At 38.5% G+C, this 17762-nt stretch overlaps 1 protein-coding gene across 2 annotated transcripts in view; it reads right to left on the bottom strand.

Moving 5' to 3' along the window:
* Positions 1-321: 321 nt before the first annotated feature.
* phf8 (PHD finger protein 8) overlaps positions 322-17762 on the bottom strand; it is a 56258-nt gene continuing 38817 nt past the window's right edge. Inside the window, exons 17-23 of one of the 2 annotated variants that reach the window (XM_088333038.1) lie at positions 15921-16042; positions 10736-11070; positions 7721-7816; positions 7084-7193; positions 3829-4183; positions 2026-2162; positions 322-481 (exon numbers count right to left, since the gene is read on the bottom strand). In XM_088333038.1, the coding sequence (XP_088189164.1) occupies positions 2074-2162; positions 3829-4183; positions 7084-7193; positions 7721-7816; positions 10736-11070; positions 15921-16042 (1107 nt within the window). In that variant the 3' untranslated portion in view covers positions 322-481; positions 2026-2073. Of the gene's footprint in view, positions 482-729; positions 2163-3828; positions 4184-7083; positions 7194-7720; positions 7817-10735; positions 11071-15920; positions 16043-17762 lie in introns of those variants that run through there. The other variant, XM_088333037.1, reaches the window with a different exon arrangement.

The following is a 17762-nucleotide window of genomic DNA, read 5'->3' as shown; positions in this document are numbered from 1 at the left end:
AATGCATCTATTTTACAACTCTTATTTTGAAAATATGTTGCTGCTTATGTGATTTGACTATTACTTGCAGTACTGTACTTTTTCTGATGGGTAAATATCTACAAGGCAGTGCCTGCAGGCCGGAAAATTTAAACCCCCCACCCCCCATTTTCACCCATAGTCTTTTATGGCATGTGCATCAGCACTTCCGCGTTTGCAATAGATATACAAGAGCAGAGACTGGCTATATTCTTCAAATGATAAAAAACAAATGGGAGCAACATTCTTTTTGGGAAGAGCATGGAATTCCGATCTAAAGGGGAGAGGATGAAAGCATGCATCAACAACCCCCATTTTGTTTAAGAGATAATAGGTGGATGCTGGCTTTATTCTTCAAACGATGCCACATTCTTTTTGGGGAACCGGAGAGAAGGGAATTACAGTCATCTGCCCGTGAGAAAGGCCCTTGTCCAGGCTCTTCCTATCCTGAGGTCACCACTATCTTAAAAAAAAACATTGAGAAAAATTGGATGAAAATTGTTGCCACTCAGGAGTAAAACATACTGGAATGTGATGGAAAAATAAATTGTGTTTAAGTAACAGTAGTTTCTCCAATACTTTTTTGACTCATCAAAAATCAACTTAAAGTTACTTAAAGTTTTGGAAAACAAAATGCAGTGTTCACAGTCATGCAACAGTCTCCTACACGAGCGTGTATCCACACACCCACACACAAATCCATTACTTCAGTATTGGGAGAAAAGAAAATCGTATATTTTCGTTTCCAAGTCGTAAATAAAGCATGTTAAAAACAGTACACCAAAACACACAATCTCATAACTATGATTATTAATCAACTAAACATGAGAAAACAAGATCAACATAAACCTCAGATATTAAAAAAAAACTAGATAAAAAATACAGCAATGTGTCATGTACAACATGGAGAAACAAAAAAAAACATTTTTGCACTATAAAAACAAAATAACAGTATATTTACACAAGTGGACAGTTTGAATTTTCTGCAAACATTTTATTTCGTACATTCTGTGGAATGAATGCATGGCAAAAATTCAGACGAATAAAGGGATAGTGTGTAATATTTAGCGCCCCCTACTGGTACAAAAAACTTTCATCCAATAAAAAACATAACAAAAAACATTTATGTTAATATAAGGCAAAAATACATGAGCTATGACACCAATGTTAATTTCTTTTACACTGTGGAATCCCCCCTCAAGTTGGCGCCATGCTTGTCCGACACCCTGCCAAGACATGGCGCAGATGTCATTGCCATTTAGTGGTCAAATATTACACATTGGGGCTTTAAACAAAAGTCATCAACGATGCATTTCTATTTCGGAAATGGAAAATGCGGCTTACAAATGGATTTAAATTATTGAATGTAGAAAAAAACGTCAAAGTCAGGGGCAAACAAGAAAATGTATCTCAAAATAACAAAGTTATGATTCCTTTTTTTAACAGTATTTTGAGCCACTGAAAATTAAGTTTTTGTCTTTGTTCTTCCAATCTTGTATACATATATGTACAATCCAAATCCATATAAAAATGTGACAAGATTTGTACTGAAAAGGCTTTTTTTTGGTACTGCGGTTGAAAAAGTTAGCAGGGAACAAGAAAATCAAGCGGAAAGAGAACTTGAAAATAAATAAGAAATAAATATAAGTGTACAAAGTCGATTGCTGCTTCACCTACAATTTTTAGAACAGTCAAGAAATGAAATGTTTGATGAGCAACAGTGCTTATTGAACTCTTAGCAAAACTTATATGAGACTGAGTCCTACTCGAAGATAAGTTCGATTGAGGTAAAAATTAGGTTGGGCAAAAAAGACATTTTCTGCATTGGAATTGCATTTTAGACAAGAAATATTTTCTTTCCCTTAAAAAAAACGATGCTATGGTCCATATGCAAATGCAAGGAACATCAGCAAGAGGAAAGTAGTGGAGTGTCAAATGAACAAAACCAATACACAGTAACATTAGTAAACAACTTCATAAGTAGAAAATATAGATTACTATCATTACCTCTTTTAATAATATTTTCACAAAACTTGTACTTCTACGCAGGATCCATCACAGAAGAAGTTTGCCATTGCGGTGAATCTTCAGGATTTTTCCCAGTCTCTGTTTTGCTGTGGCGAGTCCTTTCTTGGGACGCTTCCCTAAGTGATAGAAATGAGACCGAGATGAGTTAATGAGACAAATATACTGTATTTTGCGCCCTATAAACAGGGTTTGTAAACCTTTTTCATGGCCAAATTCATGTTCTTTTCAGGCACTTTCAGGGCAGATTTCTTATTTTTTCCAGTACCTTCAAAGTAAGAAATCCTGTGCTGATCAAAAAATGTTTTTTTGTGTGGACGTTGATAACTAAAACAAAGTCGATATATTGCTGCTAGCACATACGTTGAGCTATTTTGAGCTGTTCCTATCTATTATCTATGGTCTGCTATAAACTGAAATGAATTCTGCCATTCTGCTTCAACAATGCCTACGCAGCTAAGCTATGTCACACTTGTTTACAAACACAGATGGGTATTGGGTAATAGTTGAGTTCATTGCGGAAGACAAAAAAGGAAGGATTTTATGTGTAAAAAGCAGAAAAAATAGCCAAATTTGGACTTATTTTGTTAATATTGATTCCTCCGAAGCACGAGACTGTGGATCTTTGGCTTTTTGTTTTACTTGTTTCAACTTATTATAATTTCTTTGTTTGCATGTTTTCAAGCAATTGTGTCTGAATTTGTGAAAATGAAATGGTAAATACTTAATTGTTTTGCATTTTATGATTTATTTATAGCACTGAGAGGGATTTTTGTATTGTTGTTCAATCTTAAACCGGTTATGTGTGTAAAAAGTTCTTTTTTGTATTTTACAATTTTTCTGTAGAACTGTGATTATTTACATCTATATTTCATGTGTTTTGCAGGGATCCCATGCAAAACATATAAAACTACTAATCACTAAATAATTTGGTGCATTATGTATTATTATTACTGATAAGATATTATTAAAAAAATATATCTGAAGAGTAGTTTGGGCTCCTCTCAGTGAGCCGACTCAGCCGAGCCAAAAGAGCCGGTTTACTAAATAGAGCTGTCCTCTTGGGTGCGACCAGTAGGGGGCGACAATGCTTCACATGACAACACCATAATGACAAGCCACCAGAGCAGATGGTCGTGTCCTTTTTACACACTTGTTAAAAAAAAATCTTCATTTATTGCGTGGTCTATAAAGTCAGACTTCTAATTACTACAGCACTCCCAACCCAAAATTCAAAACACAACATTAAAATTCAAGCATTTTCAAGGATTTCAGCACCTGTATGAAACCTTTACAAAGTGCACCAGATTATAAAGCGCACCCAAAAATAGTATTTTTTGATATACTTTATCCATAAGGCGGATTGGACAATATGCCACATGCAAATACAGTTACAGTAAGCGTTAGGGATGAAAATTATGTTTTAATTAGAAACAAATCTTTCATAGAACATAAACTAACATTATGACATCTGATTTCAATACTAAAATTAATTCATTCATTCAATAATTAATTTTTCTTTGTTTAATGCGTGATCTGTTAAGACAGACTGCAGAGAAAAATGGCAAGAAATCTAAGCATTTTCCAGCACCTCACCCAGAATTCAGCGTACACCAAATTACACATTTACAGCACCCGGTCACACATCGGAGTAGTAACCAGGCCCGACCTTGCTTAGCCTACCGAAATTTGGGCATTCTCAAGGTCGTATGGCTGTAAAAAGGTTCAGGCGTGCTTCATAGCCCGGAAAGTCCGGTGGTCAAAATGTGTTGTCTTAATGCTTACCTTGACCAACTCCTACAATTCCCTGACTGGCGAGCCCCGAAGGCAACGCAGCCGAAAGAGAACTGCTGTTTTGCGGAGACTGAGACGGTCTGCGGGACGTGAGGAAAACCCCAGGGGCCATAGCCCCGCCTCCTCTGGAGCCTCCGAAGGGTCCGGGCCCTGCAGTGTACTCGTGGTCCAGTAGACTAGCTGAAAAGTAATCCATCCTCCTGGGCGGGCTGGAGTCGGCTCCCGACTCCAGATCGTGAGGTGGTGAAGGGGGCGGAGCCTCCATCTCGACCGGAGAAGGCGCTGAGAAAGGAACAGCGGGTCGAACCTTTTTTGTGTACTTCCTTTTGGTAGGCTTGTGCTGCTCCTGAATCAAAGGACACATACATATTTAAAAAATCAGCGCTCCCCACCCAGCGTTTTACAATGTTTTAATCTTACAATGTGCATGCAATACGTTGTTTTTTTTAATCCCCTCGTTATAGCCAGGGTTTTAAAAACCCTTTTCATGGCCAAATTCAAGCACTTTCAAAGTCCATTTCCCAATTTTCCCTTTCCATATAGAGAAGAAATGCAGTGCTGATAAGAAAAATAACAGAAGCCTAAACCTTAGTTTTAAACCCTAAGTCTAACAATGACAATATTTCCGAACCCTAAAATAAGTTTACTATAAAACTAACTTGCAGCCCAAACCCCAGCTACTAACCCCAGCCATAACCCTAGCACTAATCGTGTTTCCAACTGTAACCCTAGCTCTCAACATGTTTTGAAGCCCTACATTTAGTTTAAAACCCTAATATGGCGCTCAAACCATAGTTCCTCTAGCTGTAAACACTAGTCCGGCCCAATTTCAGAACTCTAAATTCAGTTGAATTCCCTATTAAGAAGCCTAAACCATAGTTTCTAACCCTAGAACCAATCCTGTTTTGGAACCATAAAATAAGTTTAAAACCGTTATTTGAATCCCAAACCCTAGCTCCTAACCCTAGCCCAACATTTAACCTAAGAAACATGTAAACAATTAAAAGGATTTACAAGCACCTCTAAAATGTAAGCACTTTTTAAGCCTTGAAAACACAAGATTAAAATTAAAGCATTTTCAAAGATTTCAAGCACACGTATGAACCTTGTGTAGAGACTAACCCCCCAGCCAACTCCACCCACAGGAAGTGACCAGAGTCTCCAGCTGTATAATTAAGATTTGAATCAAAGTAATCAAAAAATGAATGATCTGCATGTGTGTGTGTTAGGTCAGGAATTATTTTACTGTGTGTCTAAAATGAAATTCTGCCCATTATTAATAATTGTAAACCAACAAATTGGAGAACATTATTTTGGAAAGCCTCATCCGGAACTCACCAGTCACTCAACTCCGGTGACCGTGACCTCATCCCCCTTTTTTAAAGGACATGCGCAAACAGCTTTCTCTCTTTTCCTGCAAGCTGCATTCTGCAGCCCCTCTTCCCAGGAGAACCCGGAAAGGGAGGTCATGGAGAAGCAGAATGGGGCAGAGAGGCCTTGGGTCACCTTGAGACTCCATGCAGGCAGAAACCAAATTAGGTCGAAGCCATACGGCCAAGGACTTTAACAAGACAGTAGGCGTCTTCTGCTCCGCCATCTTTTCAACTCTTCCACCAAGATACTATTTGTTCCCGTGATGTAAACCAAGAAAAGGAAACACAGAAGACTGTATTTGGTGCTTGTGCTAATATTTCAATTAAAATGCAAAATATTTCCCGGTTCTCTAAATAAGTTGAGTGTTTAATACTCAACTTATTTGTTTGGAAGCCTATACATTTTTGCTTTGGAGTGATCAATCGAATGGACTTCAAAATCAATCATTTAATATGTTTTGGAGTAATTGCCTACAAGCCAAGATCCCAATCCTATCCTTCTGTTTAATTTTGTTCTCTTTGTGTAATGTTCAAGTTTCTACATTATATTTCAGATTCAGATTCAGATCTACTTTATTGTCATTCTAGTACACGTGTATACAGAACGAAATGTCGATAAATCTGACCCGCCAGTTTCCTTGAATGTACAGATATAAATAAAATGTTGTATTGAGTTGGAGTATTGAGTACTAATAATATACTAAATAATTATGGCTATGTAAAGTATTTTACAGTAGTGCAAATAGTGCAAGAGGAGCAGCTAACCAGATGTGCAAAATGGGCAGTCAGGAAAACAAGTCAGGTAAACAGTAACAATAACACTGTAAGAACAATAGTGCAGAGAAACAGATGTGCAAGGAGTGGCTAGCTATAAAGAACTGACAGTAGTGCAAAAAAAACAAAACAACAGATGTACAGATTAGCAGCAGTTTAGATTTACTATGTGTTTGATTGACCATTTAACAGTCTAAATTGGAAGTAAAATAAAACTCCATAAATCTGAGAGTGTGTGTGTGTGTCTTGACTAAAGTATATTGAACCATCAAAAAACGGTAAAAATAATCACATAAAACTGCTTTGTAACCAATCGTTCAAATTATGAGACCAATAAGGTTTTTCATTGGCTTCCCTGATATAATATTATAAAAACAAATGCGGTGCTCCAAAAACACGAGACAAGTTTTGAAAAGAATAAACTCTGCTTTTTAAAATAATTGGTTAATCGATTATTTGTTAAAATAATTTATTAACCACCCAATAATGTTAGATCTACCTGTACAGCATTTTCCCCAACAATCTGCAATCACCACCGTAAATTTGTGCTCCGTATCTGTCAATCTACAGTGAACTTGAGTGTTTCCCATACCATTGAAAGTCCCCACTTTTTGTTAATGGGTTGATTGGTTAATAAGCCTGTTTATGTTTATGATCGTTAAACAAATTTTAATATACAAATATATGATCCTAAAGGAGAACTTCAGGTGAGAACGCCATCAGGTATCAGCTATACATTGATCCCTGAGATTTCTCCTTGTAAATTGCATATTGTGATATGAAATTAACACTCACTTATTTAATAACACACACTTACTTAGTAACAAAACTGTCCCATATTAACAGAAGGTACATCAACTTAACTTTTTCACGGCACTGTATAATGCGCATAAGTACTACTTCTTAAGTATTATTTTATAATTAAAATGTTTTACCTGGAATACCAGGGTTGGGAATGCATTAGCCAATTACTAAAAGTTTCTTTCCCCGGTCGTACAACAGTTTGACCTTACAATTTCCACTTCAGAATGGAATGTGTTGTATTCTGGGGTTCAACCTTTGCGCCTGAGTTACACTTGGTCGTTGCGTCCACACTCACCTGCTGCGCCAGCTTGGCTGCTGCCGCTGCCAGGCCGGTTTCCACAGACGCCACTCGGGCTCCGTCTCTGGCCGGTCGGTCCTGTTTCGGAAGTGTGGGTATCACTCGAGCTGTTATGAAAAGAGAAAAATCAGTACCATATTCAGGGTTTGTACATCTTTTTCATGGCCAAATTCAATCACTTTCGAGGCCATTTTTTTTTTAAATTTACAGTGCCTTCAAAGTAAAAAATCCGTTGGGGATCAAAATAATATATTGTCGTTGACTTTGATGACTAAAATAAAGTAGCCGTCTTGCTGCTTGCACATACTTTGTGCTATTTGAGCTGTTCTTATCTATTATCTTAATTTCCCCCTCATGTTCCTGCTTTGAGCCTTTGCCCAGAAAATAATGGTCTACTAGTGATCGCAAGAGCCATGAAGAGATCCGCATGCTCAAAAGCGTTTTCCATTCGGGCCCCGGTGCTTTGGAATGATCTGCCCCCCTCTGCAACCTCAGGGGAACAGTTTAAATCTAGGCTTAAAACACGCTTATATTCTATAGCATATAAATGACCTATATTTCATCTTGATGACCTTGGTGTATTGTTTGTTGTTTTGTTTTGTAAAATGGCCATCTCTGAAAACAGTAGCATTACCTTTTGGGCTCCATGGTGTGTCATCCCAGTTTTTCTTTCGCTTCATCTTTGCCTTGTTGGCATGGTCCTCTTCATCAGACTCCAATGATGGATACACTAGAAGGAAGAATCAACGAAATCAGAAATTGAGTAAAGCCAGTGTGAAACATATGACTGTAAGGAGATATCCATCTCATATACAAATACATGTATACACACACACACTTATGATTACATACAAAGACCTATAGATACATATATACACACACCTATACATACATACAAACATACATACATACACCTATAAATACATCCATACAGTTGTGGTCAAAAGTCTATATACTCTTGTGAAGAACATAATGTCATGGCTCTCTTGAGTTTCCAGTTTTTTCTACAACTGATTTTTCTCTGATGAGTGATTGGAACAGATAGTTCTTTGTCACAAAAAACATTCAAGAGGTTTGGTTCTTTTATGACTTTATTATGGGTTAACCGAAAAAGGGATCAAGTCTGCTGGGTCAAAAACATATTTACGGCAACAAGAATTAGCAATTTTGGTGACTTAGAAAGTTGCGTTAGTGGAATGAGCTCCATGGCATGGTCAGGAAAGTCACTTGGACCTATTTCAAAGCAGCTGGAGGTCCCAAAAGCATCAGTGCAACAACTATTTGTAAGTATAAAGTGCATGGCACTGTTTTGTCACTGCCACGATCAGGGAAACGCAGACTATCACCTGCTGCTGAGAGAAAATTGATCAGGAGGGTGAAGATTCAACCGAGAATCACTAAAAAGCAGACCTGCCAAAGATTAAAAGCTGCCGGAACACAGGTGTCACTGTCCACAGTCAAGTGTGTTTTGCATCTCCAAGGACTGAGAAGCTGCCGTGCAAGGAGGAAGCCCTTGCGCCAAAAGGGGCAACTTAGGGCTCGACTGAAGTTTGCTGCTAATGACTTGGACAAAGATAAGACCTTCTGGAGGAAAGTTCTGTAGTCAGACGAAACAAAAGCCGAGCATTTTGGCCACACTGCCCAGCAATACGTTTGGAGGAGAATAGATGAGGCCTTTAATCCCAAGTACACCATGCCTACCGTCAAGCACTGTGGTGGTAGTATTATGCTGTGGGGCTGTTTTGCTGCCAATGGAACTGGTGCTTTACACAGAGTAAATGGGTTAATTAAGAAGGGGGGTTAAATTCAATCTCTTCAAGATAACCTAAAGTCATCAGCCTGAATATTGGGTCTTGGGCGCAGTTGTGTGTTCCAACAGGACAATGACACCAAAGACACATCAAAAGAGGTAATGGAATGGCTCAATCAGGCTAGAATTAGGGTTTTAGAATGGTCTTCCAGAAGTCCTGATCTAAACCCCATTGAGAACTTGTGGACAATGCTAAAGAATTAAGTCCATGTCAGAAATTCATCAAATTTTACTGAACTGCGTCAATTCTGTCAAGAGGAGTGGTCAAATATTAAAGCAGATGCTTGCCAGAAGCTTGTGGATGGCTACCAAAAGGGCCTAATTGAAGTGAAAATGGCCAAGGGACATCTTACCAAATTTTAGCGCTGCTTTTATATTTGTCATTTTACTGACACAACTTTCTAAGTCACCAAAATTGCTAATTTGTGTTGCTGTATGTATATTTTTGACCTAACAGATTTGATCACTTTTTCTGGTAACCCATAATAAAGTCATAAAAGAACCAAACCTCGTGAATGTTTTTTGTGACAAAGAACTGACTTCAATCTGTTTCAATCACTCCATCAGAGAAAAATCAGGTTTGTAGCAATAACTCGCAACTCAAGAGAGCCATGACATTATGTTCTTTGTGAGGCGGCAGTAGCTCAGGAGGTAGAGCGATCGTTTTAGGATAAAGGGATGCCAGTTCGAATCCCGGCTTGTCCGTGTTACATGCCGAAGTGTCCTTGTGTAAGACACTGAAACCCCAATACCCCCAATAAGCAGGTTAGCGCCTCACATGGCTGCACAGATCACGGGCCGCTATTGGGAAATGTGAAGCACAATTTAAAGCGCTTTGGGAAGTCATTGACTTGAAAAGCGCTATATAAATGCAGATCATTTCATTTCATTTCATTTCACAAGGGTATGTAATATTTTGATCACAACTGTAGCCACAGAGACGTTTTCTGTAGGCCTTTAAAAATGGGTATACAGACGCTGCCCGACTGACGAACATTCGACTTACGCAAAATACGAACATTTTTTTTTTCGGGATGTCGAAAAATATCCAGACACTTTTGTAAGTTAGATTTTGTATTGTGTGCACCTTTGTTAGAGTAGAGGACAGTGCTGTAGAGCTTCTTTCTGCCGCGTGGCGCTGTGAGAGGTCACCCAGAATCCACCCCGAAGAAGAAATGTGGCTTCTAGTTCCTATTTTGTGTGTATACACACTGCACTGTATCTCTAGCATGCTGAGAATTTGACATTTTTACCGTTTAATATCTCGTGCATCCATTCAATATGGTTGGTGTCAAGTGTAAAGAAGAGGGAAGCCGTTTCTTTTGAAATGAAAGTGTGATAAGGAAGGCTTGATGCGGTCAAGAAAATGGTTGGATCAAATTTTTTTCGCCCACTTATTACCATGAAGGAGGAAGTCGCCCAACTCTTACAAAAGTAAGTTAATCTTCACTTTATTTATCTTTATAGTCAAGTCATGTTTATTTGTATAGCCCTTAATCACAAGGAGTCTCAAAGGGCTTCACAGACCATAGAATGTCAACGCCTAATGTGCATCTTTTTTTCTCAGTACTATGCTTTATCATTCAGCCTGCTTTGTAATGTTATAGAGCATATTCCTCTATCAAATGTTCATTTTTCAGTTTCAAAACGATACAGGTTACTTATACAAGCCTTAAACATACTTGTATAAACCTTATAAATACATTCCTCCCCTGATCTCCTTGCAAGTTCAAAAATATATTGATGTTTTCGGTCCTTATTCGGGCTGTCTACTGAACTGAAAACCTCTCACCCAGACAACAATGTATTTACAGGTGTTATTAATTTAAAGTTGCTCACCATAATCTGAATCTTTAAAACACGTTCCTAACGTCTCCTGCTCATCCGGGCTATCATCGTCGCTAAGATGACGGGATGGACGCTTGATGGGCCGCTTCCCCGGTCGCTGGATGACAGCTTTTTGTTTTTCAGTCTTTTTGACCCCTCCGGTCACCCAGACGGCTCTGCTGCCTTTGCCCTTAACTATTCCCAATCCCTCTGTCAGGCCCCCGGAGATAGACATGGGAGATGAAGAAGAGGAGGAAGACGATGGCGAGGAAGAGGACGGTGGGTTTGCCATGGAAAGCATGCCCTGGATGGCATCACGAGTGCTTGGAGAAGCTGGTGCTTCCTCACTGAAGGAAGGGGAAAAAAAAAAAAAAAAAAAAAAAAAAAAATCACCTCAAGATAAATGTGCATCTAAACATAAATTACAATATTTATTTCGAGTATAGCGCACACACGTGTACAACACACACCCATAATTTGATCAAAAAATGGTATCTATTTTTGGGGGGGGGGGGCCCAAACTACGCATGTAAGTGACAAACATTGAGCCAAGTGTTCGAGCAAGGGTGGGCAAACTACAGCCTGCGGGCCACAAGTACTATTTAGTAATAATTAGTTGTGATCGTTTCAAAAAACAATTTGATGAAACTAATTCATAAAAAAAAGGAAAAAAAAAAGAAAATAAATAAATAAAAAAACTACAGACGCCCCCCAACTTACGAACATTCGACTTAGGAAAAACGGTAGATACGAATATTTTTTTCGGGATCTCGAAAAATACTTGGACATTGCTCCAAGTTAGAATTTGTATTGGGCACCTTTTGCAGAGTGCAGGACAGTTCTGTAATGCTTTTTCCACCGCTACCGGCATGTGGCACTGTGAGAGCTCACCCAGCATCCACCCCGAAGAATAAATTCTGCTTCCTCTACCTAGTTAGTGTGTAAACATACTATACTGTATCTCCAGCGCGCTAGGAATTTTGATATTTTTATTGTTTAATATCTCATGCATCCTCTCAATACGGTTGGTGTCAAGTTTAAAGAAGAGGCAAGCCGTTTTTTGTGAAATTAAAGTGGAATAAGAAAGCTTGATGCAGTTGAGAAATGGTTGCATCGCTTTTTTCGGCCACTTTCTATCACAGAGGAGGAAGACACCTAACTCTTGAAGTACATCTTCCAAAGGTAAGTTAAACTCAACTTTACTTATCTTTATAGCGCATATTATTTTATCAAATGTTCTTTTTTTTTTTAGTACAAAACAATACAGGTTACTTATACAAGCTTTAAACATACTTGTATAAAACATACAAAATATAGCACTGAAGCAACTTGCCAACAAATTAAACTTACGAACTGTCATCCAGAACGCATCTTGTTTGTAAGTAGGGCAGCGTTTGCATATGTGGATGTGTGAATGTATATTTATGAATAAATTGAGAAATTGGCGAGTTCTCCTGGGTTAGCCTTTTGGCCCCATTTTTGGACCCGGTGCTGTCTCCCATTACAAAAAATTGCCCACTCCTTTGTTAAAGGGAGTGTGAATCCACCTTTTGTGCAATGGTATGCCCCAGCTGCAGTTTTGTGTGACGTGATGTTGCACCCACAATAGTTCAATACAGTTTATCACTTTACGCATTCACTATGGTTCTCTGCCTCATTATTATTATTAAAACTCATACACACACAAACAGACCTGTCAGAAGGTCACCTAGGTGCTGTGCAAACGTTGCCTCGCGCTCCGCCAACCCGGACGGTTGATTCCTTTGCGTTTCCGCCCACTGGACCACCCGCCCGTATTTATATTAGATACTCCATGCAAATTATTTGGGTATGGACCATAAAAATGGGATTTCTGTGGGTCAAGAGATTTGGTTGCATTTAATATTTAGCGAATGTGGTCTGTGATGATTCATTGCGCAAATACCGTAATACAGGGTATTTCAAAACATGTGATATCCTTTGAGATGTAATTATCATAGAAAGTCAGTGTTGGGCACATTACTTAAAAAAATATAGTTACTCCTTCTTCCAAAAAGTAACAGAGTTAGAAACTTCATTACTCTATAATAAAAATAGTTACTAAGAAAAGTCACTATTTTTGTTTCTTAAAAAAAATGTTGCATGTTAAATAATGAAATTTTCTGAGCAGAATTCGAGTCATTTAAATAGAGAAGGACAGACAGTGATATTTATTGCACCTCGCCAGCAACAGTTGTATTCTACACTAAGTGCAACAAAAATAAACAGTAAACAATATAATAAAACAATCAGCACAGACAAAAACATATGTAAACACACAAGATTTACGTAAACTCAAAACGTAAAATACACACAAAAACGTATGTAAAAGCCCACACGGAACTGTACGTTAAAAACAAAACACATGCGTAAACACGCACAAAAATGTAAGTAACGCACCGGTTTAGATCATCAGTAGCGATAACGGCATTGTAAGGGTGGAAAAAGTACTTAAGATTACCCTATTACTGAAAAAATAAAACGCCGTTATTATAACAGCGTGATTCCGAAGACTGTATAAAGTACATGATTGAGGCCATTTAAATTAAAAAGTATGATGACGATTGTTAAGATTCATTCTTCCAAATCTGAATGAGAAATTCAAAAGCATATGGATTATGTTAACGATTTCAACAATGTTGAATATGTGCACTGCCCGAGACATGGCATAGTTCAATTCGGTTTTCAAGCTCCTGCCAAACACGCTGAAGTACATATTGGTTAACAGTCTCCAGCAGATGACAATTTTATAAATTTTTATATACAAAGCATTTGCTTTTGAGTTACTACAGGGAAATACCGTAAATTCTGGACTATAGAGCGCACCTGATTATAAGCCGCACCCACCACATTTCGGGAGGAAAACCGATTTTGTACATACACAAGCCACACCTGTATATTAGCCGCATGCGCCCACATCGAAAAAACGCAAAACAAACACGAAATTAACCAATACAGTCCAAAAAACACAACCGGCAAAATGATACCGGTACATAAGATTTAATGCAGACCTGCAGAGTACGGGTGCCCGTTGAAAGTACCGTATTTTCCGCACTATAGGGCGCACCGGGTTATAGGGCGCACCCCCAAAAAATAGTTTTTGGTCCTATATCTTCCATAGATAAGGCGCACCGGATTATAAGGCGCTACAATGGGAACGTCTACAAAACAGTCAGATGATTCAGTCAAACTGATTACCCCCTTAACATTCCCAAAGCTTGCAAAGAAGCAACACGTGTCGTAGACACGTGCGGATGCGGTGTCCGTACGATGTCACTCAAATGCATCGTTCCAAATATCATTCGGAAGGTTCAAGTCTTGGGATTCAAGAAATGTCCAAATTTTCTTAGTTTCTATTTTCTTTTTTGCTCGCAACTTTACTGTGCATATGACAATAAACACTTGGAATTGAGTTTAATTCACTCAACTCATCACAGCAACATCAAGATCGTTCTAAAACAAGATACCGGGAAGATATAAAGCCGCATAGCTCACCTAAGTTCTCACGTTCAATAATGATACGCAATCATGGTCTTCTTACAACCGTGAGTGAAGTAAATCCAGGAGAGTAAAAGAGTTTCAAATACAGACTAATGAAACATGTTTCTTTATGGCGTACTTTAGCAAGCTTGCTAAGCTTGCTATGCCATTGCTAAACTCGGCCAATTGCAGGGTTTGTTTTGGCCCTCCAGCCAATCCGAGGCTCTGAATAACTTCAGCCAATAGCAATCGATTTAACGGATGATTGACACATCTTTTTCGGCCAATTGCAGGGTTTGTTTCGGCGCTCTAGCCAATCCGAGGCTCCGAATAACTTCAGCCAATAGTGATCGATTTAACGGATGATTGACACATCTTTTTCGGCCAATTGCAGGGTTTGTTTCGGCCCTCTAGCCTATCCGAGGCTCCGAATAACTTTAGCCAATAGTGATCGATTCAAATGATGATTGACACATTGGTCAGCCGATGAAACGCCGGTATATAAATCCCAGCATACACCGCGGACTACTCCACGTTCGGGGGAAAATCGAGTCGGCGTAAGTTGCGAGACCTTGTGATTTAATGTTGAGCCATATATAAGGCGCACTGTATTATAAGGCGCATGGTTAGCTTTTGAAAAAAATTAAGACTTTTAGGTGCGCCTTATAGTGCGGAAAATACGGTAATCCAAGGAAAAAAGTGTATATTTCCAAAGGTAAGGGTGGGAAAAATATATATCCACTATTGTCGGCCGCGTCCACAAACACGTCTCACCTTTACTCCACTTCCCGTCAGCCCGCGTTTGCCCCGCCCCTTCTTTCTCATTTGCTCGTACAAAACATATCAGAATAAGTTTCTAAAATAAATACATTACAAAAATATACAGTTGCAAATACATATTATACATGGTTACACATATTTAAAAAGAAAGACGGTACACTGAGAGAGTTTTCAAAGCTTTAATAATAATAATATAACTTTCATCCCAAACCGTGCCTGTGAAGGGTAGCAAAACGCTACTAGCAACACGCTCGCAACACAGTTAACAGCTCTGTTAAAAAAACATACCGTGCTTGTAGTAAGCACGGTAAACCGTCCTCATCTCCCTCCTTATAACTGACGTCATCAAAGTCGTCTTCCTTCAGTATGGGAAAGAGACTTTCATATAAACGTTGTCTCACGCTCCCTTATCCAAAAACACTCTAGCATCACGCTCGCAAAGTAAAGTTTACGTGCGGTAGCTCTGTTTCCTTCTATATCGGACTGCTCGATTGCGTACGGCTTGAAAGTTGCGTCAGGTGCCTTTCTTTTTGCAATTTGCATGATGAGGATATGTCTATATTAATTTAATTTGTGCACAAGCTAAGAGGTTGCAGTCTAAATCTTACCTTTTGTACTCGAGCGCCGCTGGCGGCCGTTAGAAAAATTACATAAATTGGCCGCATCACTGAAATAGGCCCCAGGGTTGAAAGTTTGGCAAAAAAGTAGCGGCTTATAGTCCGGAATTTACGGTACATACATTCTAAATTAACAATAAATTATTAACATTCAAAGTATATAATTTTTTTGAAACACCTTGTACATCTAAGCATGTCACCATAGCCCTCGTTTATAACACGTACTCAAACTGAGTTCTATTTTAGGTTAAAAAAAATTGCAGGTTATACTTGAATAAATACGGTATAATAAATATTCCTACCTCAGTGCAGAAGAGTCAAGGCCTGCTACCTGCTTGCTGGCCTTCAGTAAGTCCAGGATGCCCCCCGCACCGCCCTTCACACCGTGAACAGCCAGGGCCTCTTCATCTGTAGTGTAATCCTCCTGAGGCCATTGCACAAACACATTATCAATGAAGGAGAAATGTGTAGCAAGTATTTGGTTAACACTATAATAATCATGATGTTATTACAAAACAAAAAACTTTTATTGATGGGAGGTAACAAAACGGTAAATAAAAGATGGATGGACCAGTATTTCACGTTGTGCAAGGAAATTTATTTTAAAACAAAATAAAAATGGACAAAGACAGAAGTAAAAAGCAAACAAAAAACATTTACAAACTGCAGTAATGGAACAAAAATATCAGTGTGCACAAATTCTCGTGAACAAAACTCCACAAGGGACGATTATCTCAGTTGGAGTTCATGAACGAGAACCATACAAACTCCTGTGTCCTTTGGGTTATGGGTTTAAGTGAGTAATGTCCATAGTAGGGTTGCGACAATATGCTTGAGTCACAATTTGATCGTATCATGATACTAATGTTCCCATTAAATCAATATTACGATTCTTAATTATTGCGATTCTACAAGTATTGTGATTTAATATTATTAATGATTTCTATTTTATTTTATTTCCTAGAAAACAATCAACATAAATCATGCACTTCGGGGACAATAAACAATGAGTAGGTTCACACTGCAGGAAAATATTTTTTTTTATTTTTTTATTTTTTGCATGGATGGGGCCGGAACATATGCGATTCTTGTGGCGTTTATACAGGAAGCTCAAGTCACATAAAAGTCGCATTAAGTTTGAAATGTGAACAATCTCACAAAAACATCTTTCAACAAAAAAAAATTAGGTTCGAGAATTAAGCTCTGCAGTGTGAACCTAGCTTTAGTCATCAGGCATAAATACAGGTTCGCAAGTAAAAAGATAGTTTCAATTCTGCAGTTGCTATTTCTTGCTCTCTCCCACACACCTAAGGAAGCATGAGCAGCTCATATAGCAACCAGGGGATTGGTGATAGAGTAATTCGGGTGTGTCATGTAGCATCGGCGTTTGTACACCTTTTAAAACGCCAAAATCAAGCACTTTTTAAGGACTTTCAAGGACAATTTTTCAATTTCTCTGGTACCAGTAAAAGAAGAAATCCAGTGTGAATCATGTAGTTTCCAGATCCACTGATATATCTGTGGTTCACATATACTATCTTTTATCGGTCATCATTAAGCCTGGTCATCCTGGAAGGTGGATAACCTCATGTGCAGTCCCTTCTCAAGGTTTCTTCATTTTCCTCATGTCAATTCTCTCCCCATATATGTGTGATGGGTAAAAGCTCGATTATATGGCTTACATTTTAAATTGCATCAAGTTCTTCCCATTACAATTTACCACTAGGAAACGTTACTTAATTTTTTGCATGGCCCGTAACTATGTCCATAATTGATACATTGTCTTTGCACTAAAACACATTTCATAGTGCTCTGCTTGGGTGCAACATATATCTCTCTTCTTGGGCGCAACCCGTAGGGGACAAAGATGTTTCATAAGTCAATGCCATACAAATTAATGCCAGCTGCAGTCAATTACAAGGGGAAAATATGCAATGGCAAAGCAAAGCCACCAGAGAGCTGTGTCTGCATCACTTATAATCAGATTTTAGAAACATCGCAAAAAATTTAAGCTAAAAGCAATTCCATCCAAAATTCAAGCAAGTTTTATTGAAAAAAAAAACACATTATGATTCAAGCATTTTCAAGGACTTCAAGCACCCAGATGAACCCTGTGTGCATTTTCAGGGACAGTTTGGAGTATG

The sequence above is a fragment of the Urocampus carinirostris genome, chromosome 3 (assembly GCF_059441175.1).
Source record: "Urocampus carinirostris isolate Australia breed hairy pipefish chromosome 3, RoL_Ucar_1.0, whole genome shotgun sequence".
Taxonomy (NCBI): Eukaryota; Metazoa; Chordata; class Actinopteri; order Syngnathiformes; family Syngnathidae; genus Urocampus; species Urocampus carinirostris.
Note: the sequence above shows the minus strand (reverse complement) of the source record. Positions and strands in the feature narration are given on the sequence as shown.